This window comes from Nothobranchius furzeri, chromosome 18, assembly GCF_043380555.1.
Source record: "Nothobranchius furzeri strain GRZ-AD chromosome 18, NfurGRZ-RIMD1, whole genome shotgun sequence".
Lineage (NCBI taxonomy): Eukaryota > Metazoa > Chordata > Actinopteri > Cyprinodontiformes > Nothobranchiidae > Nothobranchius > Nothobranchius furzeri.
The window spans coordinates 42863515-42875968 of record NC_091758.1 but is presented as its reverse complement, the minus strand read 5'-3'; the positions used below and the strand labels follow the sequence as shown (position 1 = coordinate 42875968).

The window sequence follows — 12454 nt, the reverse complement described above, 5'->3', positions numbered from 1 at the left end:
TGTTTTTCTGCGTCCGACCGTCCGCATGGTTAGAAAATTTCCTAGGTGCGCGGTGCGGAAATTTTGGGCCGTGCGGAGGCGCAGTGGAGGGGTGTGGTTGTTAAAATGATGCAACCTCGCAGATGCGTCAAGCATAAACCAACATTAACCATGGGAGTTTGCAGTGGCACTGCACCTGAGACTCCGCACACTGGAGTGGGAACACCACCTGCCGAAGGGGGAGTTGATGGTGGCGCCGAGACTCCAGCTGAAGCCCAGTACCTTGCGGTGGGGATGCCACCTGCCGAAGGGGGGGGCTGACAACATCACTGACCCTACTCCTACAGCTGGTGCTAGTGACCTCTAGACCTGACGTTGGTGACTCGCCTACCACAGGGGGATGGTTGAATGCCACCCTGTGACCACACTGGCTGACCCTGATCTCTGACTGCACCTGCGAGTTGTAACGTCAATAAACCATTACGCTACAGCGTCGACCGAGGGCCCTCCAGAGCGCACACCCGCACCAGACACGTTCTGAGACATTGCATTCACCCGCAAACAAACACTTCATATTAGATTCATCCAAACACAGGGTTGCTTTTTTAATACCATAGTCTTTTTAACATCAAAGTCTTTTATAAATTGTCATGTTTTATAATTGTTTAGTAATACATTTCTTAACTTCTTAAACTTGACTCTTTCTTGAAATAAACACAGAGTGGGTGTACATTGATCACTGAACAGGCAAAGATCTTTAGATCTTCTGAATTAACAAATAATCTTTGCTATTAAATTAAATCTTTAAAAATAAATATTATAATCTTTTGATTAAACATAGACCAAGCAAGTTGGTGTATGAATTTATATCTATTATATTTATATATCCATATATAATCTCATTCATCAATTTGTTTGATCTTAGGAATTAAAATATAAGCTGATAGCAACAGCCTTTAATTCCTATGTTTAGGTCATTAACCCTACAGTAACATTGAATCATCTCTGGTTTCGGTGTTTAACTGGCTAATGCAACATGTGGTGATCTCTCCTCACATCAGCATGGAGCCATAAAAACTCTTCCAGACAGAACATCACTTTATTTAGAAGTAGGGAATATAAAAATATATATGGAGTAAACTAAGGAAAGATGGGCAAAGCGGGCAGATCTAAAGGCTCCTCATGCTAAATAAATGGGACTTGTGGTATAGCTAGGGTGTGCTGACACACAGCGGTCAGGGTTGTACAACAGCTCTTATCTATAGAGGGGAAGCCAACATACTCACACTGCTTGTAAACTTCACTGACATTTGAGAAATCATTGATGTCAGCGAGAAGCGCGGTGGTTTTACCAACTGCCAGAAATAAAAGTAAACTGCATGAAGAACATCTGCAGAACAATGGCTAAATTGTGGATAAAAGTACAGCCTAGATGCTCTCTTATGCAATGTCAGGCATGCAGAACGGTCAAGTACACAGGTGGCAGGAAAGGCCGATCACACGTTAGCAAGCATCAGCAGAGCCCTTAGATGAGCATATAGACGGTTCTAATGGGAAACAGGCTTCAACGCACGCGGTTCTCCACTTGGTCCTAGTGCTCATCCAGTGTCTATTTAATAAAGTGCAATGTTGTTTTTGGATGGTAAAAAGTGCAAAAAATGACTTTGGAATAAACGGAGGGGGGCATGTCACCTCCCCAAAACTACGTCCATGTTGACCACCAAATGCAGAAAACAACCTTTCATGATCTCCTTTCAAACAGAAAACCTGCTAGAATGGATTTGTTTTACGTGAACACAAAGTTTTAGTTGGCTGTAGATCCACGCTTGTCTAACCGAACAATCTAAAACACATGGATGCTTTTAAACTAAAGATTAAGAAAATCAGCAGTGTGATTGATAAATCTTCACCTCTAAGGCTGTAGATGAGGTTCGTGCACAGCTTTGGTCGTCACATCTCCGTACGCGTCTGAGACCTTCAGCGATGACCTGCACAGCCAGATAGATGCTGTAGGATTCATCCTGGTCAATCAAGGAGGCCAAACAAGTTGGGTTGGTGCAGTTCATAGAGCTGCGGCACATCTGGCTTTGGCAAAGTGGAAAATGACTTCAGTGATAATCAATGAAGTTGTTCGTAGTTCCATTGAACATCGAGTGGACGTGGTCCTTAGAACCAGGAACCTCGTTCCTCTCGCAGATGAATCCACAAACTTCCCCGACCTTTTCGATGCCTTCGATCCCAGAGACGGTGGACCAAGAATCAGGTTCTGTTTAGATTTTCTCTGATAGCATTTTTCAAGATTGCTTGAACGTACGTTTCTTGGGTGAACATGATGATGGCCTCAGCTGTGGAGTTTTTAAAAGGGCTCATCAGCTTCTTTAGTTTTCTGGGTCTCGTTCTCATTTTTTTTAAAGTCACCAGACAGAACCTCAAAGAAATCAACACAGATCTGATTTTCACCAAAGATGCTCTGAAGACCATCGCTACCGTACTTCCCGGATTCACTGTCGCTTCCCACAATGGCCACGGTTTTCCAGTTAAACTCACTGACCAGCTTGTAAATGGCTGCAGTTTGAATCGCATCACTGGGAACAGTCCGGGAAAAAGTGGGGAACATAAATTTCTTGCTGAGCACGACACTGGTTGATGCATAACTAACCTGTAGAAAGCAAAACTGTAAATATGTATATCTGGTATTTTTTATCAGCCTTTGCCGACGTGGGACTGAACACCGAACACAAACCTGGAAAACCGAAGTCGGGGCAAAAATCCGGGCAATCGCTGAAGATACTTCCGAGTCTCTCTCACCGATGACCACGTTTATTTGGGGCTTAAATGAGGATGAATCGATGCTTTCGGGTACCGGACAGCTTTGAGGGTCTGACTGGATCTTCATTAGCTCCAGAGTTGCTCCAGTGGCAAGGGTGACATCAGCACGAGTTTCCCAGACATCGTAACCCAGAGTGAGGTTGGGTAGCAGGCTCGGTGTGCACTGGTTGATGTCTGCAGCGGCGTAAATCATCACTTGGCTGCGCAGGAACAACTGGAAATTATATCTGTAACAAAAGGATGGAAGACATGAACTTCCAGAGGATTAGTTCAGTCATGTATGTGGTGTTCTTTCAGAGAGAACATACTCACTCACTACAGTTGCAGTCTTCATGACGTCCCCAGGAGCGTCAGCGTTCAGACCAGTGTTGTAGTCCGAACTGCAGCGGAGCAGACCCACGGAGCCGAGAAGTAACCCCAACAGCAACATGGTTGCAGCTTCATCAGATGCATGTGAACCAGTTCCTGGTTTCCTTCAGGATGGATATCTGCTAAGCGATCATGAATAATTTGCATAAATAGACAGGATAACGGACGTCGGATGAAAACACTGAGCTGATTTGAATAGCTCATACAGAGGAATTTATTCCCTTCCGTGGTACGTCACAAATGTCCACGGGAAGCTGGTTTGGAACAATCTGAATGCCTTCTGATTGAGGTTAGCACTTTCCAAGCAGAAAGACCCAACGAGCCTCCCGCCTGACTTGCTTCAAGCCTCCTCATAAAGTACAGGACTTAAAAAAAGAGCGTCATGAGTTCAAAAGGTTCACTGAAAGATGAAGTTTGAGTTTCCACATTGAAAACAAAATAAAATGACATTTTTGGCCCACGGACGCTTTTGACCTGATGACTTTAGTCCTCATAGCTTCGATAACCCCGGGCGAGATGCTGATTGGATTACTGAACTCACCCTAACCCCTAGATTAGAACATATTCTAGATTAGCGTCGCCAACAATAATTGGTCCATGACCATACACGGATCCATCTTAGATGCTGCTCTGAAAGAAATTTAGACTTTCTCCACTAGATGTCAGCAAGCTCACACACTCCTGAAGAAACCCAGAGAGGCTCAGATGGAGGCAACTTTTGCTTTCTTTAAGACGTTTCACTTCTCATCTTAGAAGTTTGGTCAGTTCTGACCGGATTATGAGGGAGTTGGGTTTAGAAACTGCATCGTGAACAAGAGCCTGGGAAACTTAAAACTCCTCCACTTGAAGCAGGACCTCGTCCCTGATCCGGAGAAGGCCTTCTACCCATTTCTGACTCAAGACCATGGTCTGGGATTTAGAGGAGCCGATTCTCATCCCAGCTGCTTCACACTCAGCGGTGAACCGCTCCAGCAAACACTGGAGATCATGTTCTGATGAAGCCAACAGGACCACATCTGCAAAAAGCAGAGACCTTTCAATCTCTGAAGAAATATATTTATTTGATGATAAACAGGATAAACAAGAGCATTTTGTATAATAGAACTAATTGTAAATGTAAAATAAATATAAATCAAACAGAAATGATAAAATCTTGAATTGAACCATCACCAGGTTTACTGTGGACTTAACGGTCAACGACACCTGAAGTCATATCAGTATTTTTAGAGAACTCGGCCATAAAGAAGAAGAAGAAAATATCATTTCTATAGCGCCTCTCAAGATAAAAATCACGAGGCGCTTCACAAAAACAACAAATGTAAAAATATAAAAAAAGAATTTAGAAAATGTTTGGAAATATATTTAAAATGAGCAAAAATAGACAATTGTGATTTAAAATGTTAAGAGAGAGAGAGAGTGAACAGGAAAGAGGGAAACCAGTGGATCCTGAGGAAGGTGGAATAGGTGGGGAGAGCAGAATAAAGAGAGAGAGGTGAAGAAGGTCATACAAAAGCCAGCTTGAACAAGTGAGTCTTCAGCTGCTTTTTAAAGGAGACCACTGAGTCCACTGATCTCAGGCTCAGGGGGAGAGAGGTCCAGAGTCTGGGGGCCACAGCAGCAGATGATCTGTCACCTTTGACCTTTAGCCTGGTGCTGCACAACCAGTAGGCTTTGATCACTGGACCTCAGGGACCTGCTGGGGGTGTAGGGACTAAGAAGATCACCAATGTAAGATGGTGCTTGTCCATGTAAGGCCCTATAGACCAGAACCAGGATCTTGAAATGAACCCTGAAGTTGACTGGCAGCCAGTGAAGCTGGAGGAGAAGCGGGGTGATGTGGGTGTGTTTGGAACACACCATAAACACATTTTTAAAAATCCACGTCATGTGGGACCAGACCTAAACCACTTCTATGTTCAAACCAAGGCTGCAGCCAGAAGCCTGAGATTAGAAGACAACAAGCAGTTTGGTGGGTCTCTGCTGCCTCTATAAAAACTCCAAACATGAAAAAAATCCATCCACCCATTCCCTGTCAGCGTTTGAGTTCCTTTGTGAGATGAAGGACCGGATGAGCTGTAATTTCTTGCAGATTAATATGCTGGCACTGAGTGGCTCTCCTGGATTTCCTCGGTCTTTGGTGAACGGCCTTTCAAATGGTTGAAAGGATGTGGCGTCTGATCTGGGTGTTGAGGTCGATTCTCAGCTTAATTTTGATTTACAAGTGAATAATGTTGTTCGCTCATCAGCTGAGAAATCTTTACAAGGTGAAGTCTTTTTGCTTAACCCGTCCACGTTCCCATCAGGTGACCCCCGCCAGGACAGGGCGTGGCTAAACAGAGTTTAAAGTTTATGCCTTGGCAGGGGTGAAGTGATGCACCCCTTAAAAAATATAAAACTAAAAATACACCAGAGGTCCATCTGAGCCCATTAACAGTGCGGGCGGGTTATGAACGATTTGGAGAAGCTTATACGTGCATTTATAACTGCCCATTTAGATTATTGCAATAGTTTTTCCCACGGCGTTAATCGAAGGTGTACCTCTAGGTTGCAGCTAGTTCAGAATGCTGCAGCTCGTCTTTTGACTGGCACTTGTAGATTTGATCACATCACTCCAGTTCTTGCCTCTGCACTGGGTTCCGCTTAGGTACCGGGTGCAATTTAAGATTCTGGTTGTGGCTTATAAACGTTTAAATGGCCTTGCACCGGTCTCTGAGCTTCTCATGCAGTACGTCCCATCTCGTGGACGGAGGTCGGCTGACCAACTTGGATTGAATGTCCCTGGGGTGAGGCTACAGAGACGAGGGTTTAGGTCTTTCTCAGCGGTGGCACCTATGTTACCAGTCACCATTACGCAGGCATCATCTGCAGCCCTTTTTAAGAAGTTGTTGAACATTTATTTTTACTCCGAAGCTTTTACCACCTTGGCCTGACAGGGTGGTCCTGTTTTTACGACTTTTTGTGTCTGATTTTATTTTTGTGCTTATTTTATAATTTTTTTAATTGACTGTTGTCATTTTATTGTATTTTAAAGTGTTTATGTTAAGTACTTTGGGCAACATTGCTGCATTAAAAGTGCCAAACAACTAAACCTTTGATTTTAGAAATGATGCACCCAAAACAAGCCATTTAAAAAAGTCTTAATTTGTGATGTCACAAATGGGGAAAGTAAAAAAAGAGTCTGTTTCATTTGTAGGAGAGCACCAGCTCTACTCTGAGCCCCTCCCATGCATCTTTTAAGCCAGGGGTGCCCAATCCTGGTCCTGGAGGGCCGGTATCCAGCAGGTTTTGTGGTTTTTCTGCTCCAGCACACTTGATTAACTGGTTGAATCATCTGCAGCAGCTCATCAGGCTCTGCAGAAGCCTGTTAATCACCTGCTGATTGAAATCAGGTGTGCTGAAGCAGAATTAAAACTAAAACATGCTGGATACCGGCCCTCGAGGACCAGGATGGGGCACCCCTGTTTTAAGCCTATATAAGTCTGAGCATGGAATGGGCGTGGCCAGCTCCAGCTCGTTTTCCAGCCCTGTAACGGCTCACTCAGGGAGGTGCTGAAACTGCCAAGAATAAAACTGCACAAATCACTACGTGAGAGGGATTTTGTGCAAAGAACTTTACAAACATGTTTGGTATCAACCAAAAAGGCATTGAAACTTAAGAAAAAAGTCATGAAATGTCCTCTTTAAGTTACAACTTTTGTCTAAAAGGCATTATGAAATTTAAGGAGTGAACACAAAGTCCCACCAGCTGCAGATTAGTGTTATTCTGTGCATGTTCAGTCATTTGACCATGGCCAAGCCCTTCATCTCGTAATGCTTTCTGATGTACTCCGAGATGGCGTTCTCGTTGTTCAGCTCCTTCCTGAACACCATGATGTAACACTTGGGGGCCAAGTGACAGCCGAGGATGCTGTAGCCAGAAATAAGAATGGCTGCACAGTTTGAAGCTGGTCTGTACCTTCCTTCCAAGGTGAGAAAAAGTGGAAGGAAAATTATCCATATGATCAAAAACATCACCATGCTGATGGAGATTAGTACGGCGTTGCGGTACAAGTCGGGCAACTCCCTACCTTTGATTGCAAAGAGAAAACAAATAAAGCCTAAGAGTGAGATGTACGTAATTGTGGCTATGAAAAACTTCTGGGACTCTTTGTTCATCTCACACTGGTACAAGATGGTGGTGTTTTTAATCTCCTCGGTGGGATTAGGTGGGACCACAATCAGCCAAGATAAAGACACAACCAGCTGGATCCCAGAGGTGGTTAAAACCACAACTGCTGGCTGATTAAACTTTTTGATCCAGGAGGGAACATTCACATCAAATATGAAGCCCAGCAAAATCTGAAGCAAGTTAGACAAAATGCAGGACATGCAGAGAGAAAATCCCACACCAAACAGAGGAATCGCTACACAGGACAGTTTTGTGGGTTTTCCCAGGAAGGTGAAGGTCAGACTGAAAGTCAACAGCAGGGAAAGAAGCTCCAAGAAACACAAGTAACCGCCAATCGCTTTCACGACGGGAGTTCCAGCGTTCAGGCGGATCACAACAGCAAACGCAGTGATGATGATTATTGCAAGGATGGCAAAAAAGCATAAAGAGATGGAGACGGGGTCTTCCCATTGAAGAAAGTCTTCCGTTTTCTCCACACACTTATTCCTAAGATGATTGGGATACTCCCAGTCTCCACATTTCTCACACTTTGTACCTGCAGAGGCACGCCCAGGACACAGAACGCAAAAATCATTTCAGCAAAAATGAAAGGAGATTTGCTTCTATTTTATAACATTGGATGGAAAACTTGAATTTTTTTACATAAACATGTAAACGCTATTATTTTCACCACAGCTGGGATGTGCAAACTGCTATTGTGTAAATATGAAGAAGCACTGACCGTTTGAAACGTATCCATCATCACATCGGACACACTCATGGCAGCATTTTCGGTCCGTCATTTGAAACGTTTGTCCTGATGCACACATTTTGGCGCAATTGTAAGCGGTCACCTTTGGAAAACACAATTCACAAGCATAAGACTCCATATGCTACAATGATGAAAACAAGTTTTCAGCTTACAGTCAGCGATTTCATCTGTTTGAGGAGATCCTGAGGAAAGTTTGGAAGTGCAAGGTTTCCATTAGGCTGGTACTCTCCGATGGTTTGTATCTTCTTACTGTTTTCAGACTCAGACTGGTTCCAGTAAACAATTTCATATCCTAAACTGGGATCTCCACCATTGAAATGTAAATTTGTTACGCCTACAGTGATGTTGACTTTCTGGATTTCCTCGAGAAGCTGTGGAGCAGAAAAAACACAAACTTACACTCTTGTGAAAAGTAGCAGAAATGTGGGACGCAGAGAGTTTAGGAACCTCGTTTTGACCCATATGATCTAGAGCCCTGCACTGGAGCCCTAGGCCCGGGGGTCAGCACGGCCCGAGGGTCGGGCTGCGGGCCAACGACTGTGTAATTACCTCGGACACGGGCCGGGCCGGGCGCCTTAATTTTTAATCAAATTCATTAAAAAAAAACTGAAACACTTGAACGCAGCAGCACCTGCCTGCTTCTCACGCACCGTTAGCTCAGTTAAGGTGTGAGTGGTTTATAAACGCGCCGATATAAACGAATTCTCAAACTGCTGATTGAAACATGTGCCCCTATTCTAATACGTCATTTTATGTCCACTTTGATGTCAGAAACCATTCGTTTATTCTCATGAAAATGGCAGCGTTCCATTTTTCTGTGAACAAATTCGCTCTGCAGTTAAAAAAATACACCATTCATCGCTGTGTTCTTCTACCTGCAGAGCACATTTTCAGAGCGGCAGATTAAATTTACAAACGCTTTATTAAGTGGGGGCGTTTATTTAATTTGCTGCTCTGAAAATGCGCTCTTGTGCAGTTAGATAATTAGAACGCTGCTTTTTTTTCTAATTGCACAAGAGCGCATGTTCAGAGCAGATTAAATTTACAAACGCATCCAATTAATATAGCGTTCGTAAATTTCATCTGCCGCTCGAAAAATACGCTCTGTTATTAAAAAAAGCTGCATTGACGCTGTTTTTCTTTTTTTTTACTGCAGAACGCTTCCCACAGATAATTAGACTGCTGAGCATCCTATCACGCTAAAACATCATGAAAGGTTAAAAAAAAGTCGGGCTCGGGCCGGGCCAGAGAATCCTGAAAACCTTTTCGGACCGGGTCGGGCTGGGGCTCCACCCCCTCGGGCCGGGCCGGACCCGAGCTCAGATTTTAGGCCCGTGCAGGACTCTTATATGATCCAATCATAATGCAGAATTAGCAAAAATGATACAAACTTCACACAAGTTATAGAACGTCCAAAAAAGGATGACCAAGAAATGCAAATGTCACAACAGTATAAAATAAAATAAAAAAATTACTAGTTTCACTCTCAAATTCCACATTTGTCTAACATGCACATGAAGCAAAAACCATCAAACTGTTTTATTTTAGATTTTAATCCGAAACCACCAAATGGTTCCCGAGCGCGGCTGTGTCTGCAGCTCATCGCTCCCCCAGGGGACGGGTCAGATGCGGAGAACAAATTTCACACACCAGTGTGTGTGTGTGACAACTAATGGGACTTTAACAGTTGTGTAAAATATCTTTACCTCAAAGGTTGTAAATTCAGTCCGTGCACAGCTTTGGTCGTCACATCTCAGTACGCGTCTGAGACCTTCAGCGATGACCTGCACAGCCAGATAGATGCTGTACGATTCGTCCTGGTCAACCAAGGAGGCCAAACAGTCTGGGTCAGTGCAGTTCATAGATCTGCTGCAAGTTGTGTTCCCAGTCTGATTTTGGCAAAGTGGGAATTGATTCAGGTGGTAATCAATAAAGTGGTTCTTGGTTCCATTGAACATCGAGTGGACGTAGTCCTTAAAACCAGGAACCTCGTTCCTCTTGAAGATGAATCCAAAAACTTGTCCGATTTGATTTATTCCTGCCATCGTGGAAATTGCCAAGGAGGTGGACCATGTGTCGCTGGCAATCCATGTTCTGTTTAGGTTGTTTTCAATGACTTCTTTCAAGATGGTTTCAACATTGGCACCTTTGGTGAACATGATGATGGCCTCGGCTGTGGACATTTCAATTTTAGTCATCAGGTTCTGGAGAGTTTTGGAGGTGTAGAGGCAATCTTGGTTGAAGTTTCCAGACAGAATCTCAACAAATTCAACACAGATGTTATTTTTATCAAAAATGCTCTGAAGACCATCGCTGCCATACTTCCCATACTCATCATCGCTTCCAATAATGGCCACCGTTTTCCAATTCAACTCATTGACCAGTTCATAAATGGCCATAGTTTGAAATTCATCGCTGGGAACAGTCCGAAAGAAAGTCGGGAACTTAAATCTTTTGCTGAGCACCACACTGGTGGAGGCGTGACTAATCTGTACAAATCAAGCATAAAATTAGATTAAAACATGCGTAGACTTCGATGTTAAGAGGTTGATTTTGAAGGGGTGGAGTAATGCGTGTACCGTAAATACATACAAACGCTTACAGATCGTAAAGAGAAATTCATATTTTCTTCATCTTTGAGCAGCAGTCAGAAATAATTAAACAACAAAAAGACAAACCTGGGTAACTGAGGTCAGAGCAAGAATCCGGGAAATGGCTATGGACACTTCAGAGGAGCGTTCACCAATCAGCACCTTTGTTTCAGGTTCAGGTAAGTAGGAATCAATGCTTTCAGGTACTAGACAGCTCTGAGGGTCTGACTGGTTCTTCATCAGCTGCAGAGTTGCTCTGATGGCAAGGCTGACATCTCCACAAGTATCATAGATATCATAACCCAGAGTGAGGTTGGGTAGCAGTGCTGGCGTGCACTGGTTCACCTCTTCGATGGCGTGAATCATCACTTGGCTGTGCAGGAACAATTGGGTGTCATAGCTGTAATAAATTGACATGAAATTTTAAAAACTGGATTTAAATGCATGAAATGTGGTTTCACTGAGAACACTTACTCAATACAGACTGCGTCTCTAGCTCTCGTGGTTCTGTTGGTGTGAGAGTGAATGGGAAAAAGTCCTCCGATCACGATGTTTCCAGGAGAGTATGCATGCAGAGCGGCGTTTGTAAAGTAAAACAAGCCCAAGAAATGAATGCATTTCAACAGGAACATGGTGCACACCAACAGGTTGGTCGCACATATTCAGCTCACTAGCGTGGGAACTGGTTTCTGTATCTCACTTCTCAGAATGTCTCATCCCAAAGGCAAAGAGGATCATTTGCATTGTCACATATGTATACACCCTTCTACTGGCATCCTCAAAATAACTACCCTGCAAACCGATAACGCTGTGAGGTGAATTAGGGACAGGGAACAAAACATCTTACCTCACATCAGAATCACCTAAGGTCGTGAGCTGCTTTCAACAACAAAAGGCCTCTGTGTTCGACAGCCCAGTTATGTAATCCAATCCCATGCAAAGGTAAAAAAGCCTTTAATACAGGAAGAATAACTTGTTACGCATGCTGTAAAAACCTTTTAATTATTCAAGAGACTAAACCTTTAACTGGCAAACTAATTTAAATGATTTTTTTGGGGCGTCCGTTTTAAACATCCTGCAGGAAACAAGACACCAAATAAATGACAATGTTCACACAATGACAACAAAAGCATATTTAGAAAAAGGATGCATGAAATTATTCCAAACAGAACACTTGCAGCCAAGATTTAAATTGTGTGCGTTCTACTTTGAAAGTTTCTTTAGTGCATTGCATTTAGGAATCCCATAAAGTAATGGGAACCTGCTTGAAACCATACCTTCCTGCTAATGTCCTCGAACATGTCATCCACCTGTTCGTGTCCTGCCGATTGGACTACTGCAGGCCCCTGTATTCTGGCCTGGACCAGTCCTCCCCACACCGACTTCAGCTGGTCCAAAATGCAGCGGCCCGCTTGTTGACTGGAACCAGCAAGCGGGATCACATAACCCCGGTTCTGGCCTCTCTCCATTGGCTTCCTGTCTCTTACAGGATCCGTTTCAAAAATGTACTTTTTGTTTTTAAGTCCCTTCATGGCCTGGCCCCAGTTTACAACTCTGAGCTGCTGTCCACTTACGTCCCTGCCAGAACCATGAGGTCCAGCTCTCAAGCTCTTTTAACAGTGCCAAAAACCCGCCACAAGACTCGCGGCGACAGAGCGTTCTCTGTGGTTGGGCCCAAACTGTGGAACAAGCTACCTCTCAACATCAGGACCACATAGAATCTAGAGCATTTTAAATCCCTTCTTAAGACGCATTTTATTGATTTGG

General features: G+C 43.7%; 1 protein-coding gene and 1 pseudogene across 1 annotated transcript; both read right to left on the bottom strand.

Moving 5' to 3' along the window:
* Nucleotides 1–3238, bottom strand: part of LOC129152356 (G-protein coupled receptor family C group 6 member A-like) — a 706981-nt pseudogene extending 703743 nt beyond the window's left edge.
* A 3294-nt stretch (nucleotides 3239–6532) lies between these two features.
* LOC107395967 (G-protein coupled receptor family C group 6 member A) lies at nucleotides 6533–11628 on the bottom strand. Its single transcript, XM_054730204.2, has 6 exons — nucleotides 11162–11628; nucleotides 10775–11087; nucleotides 9803–10585; nucleotides 8249–8467; nucleotides 8067–8178; nucleotides 6533–7880 (listed from the first exon to the last, which is right to left on the bottom strand). The coding sequence occupies exons 1-6, from the start codon at nucleotides 11317–11319 to the stop codon at nucleotides 6955–6957; spliced, it is 2511 nt and encodes an 836-aa protein (XP_054586179.2). The 5' UTR covers nucleotides 11320–11628; the 3' UTR covers nucleotides 6533–6954.
* Nucleotides 11629–12454: the final 826 nt, after the last annotated feature.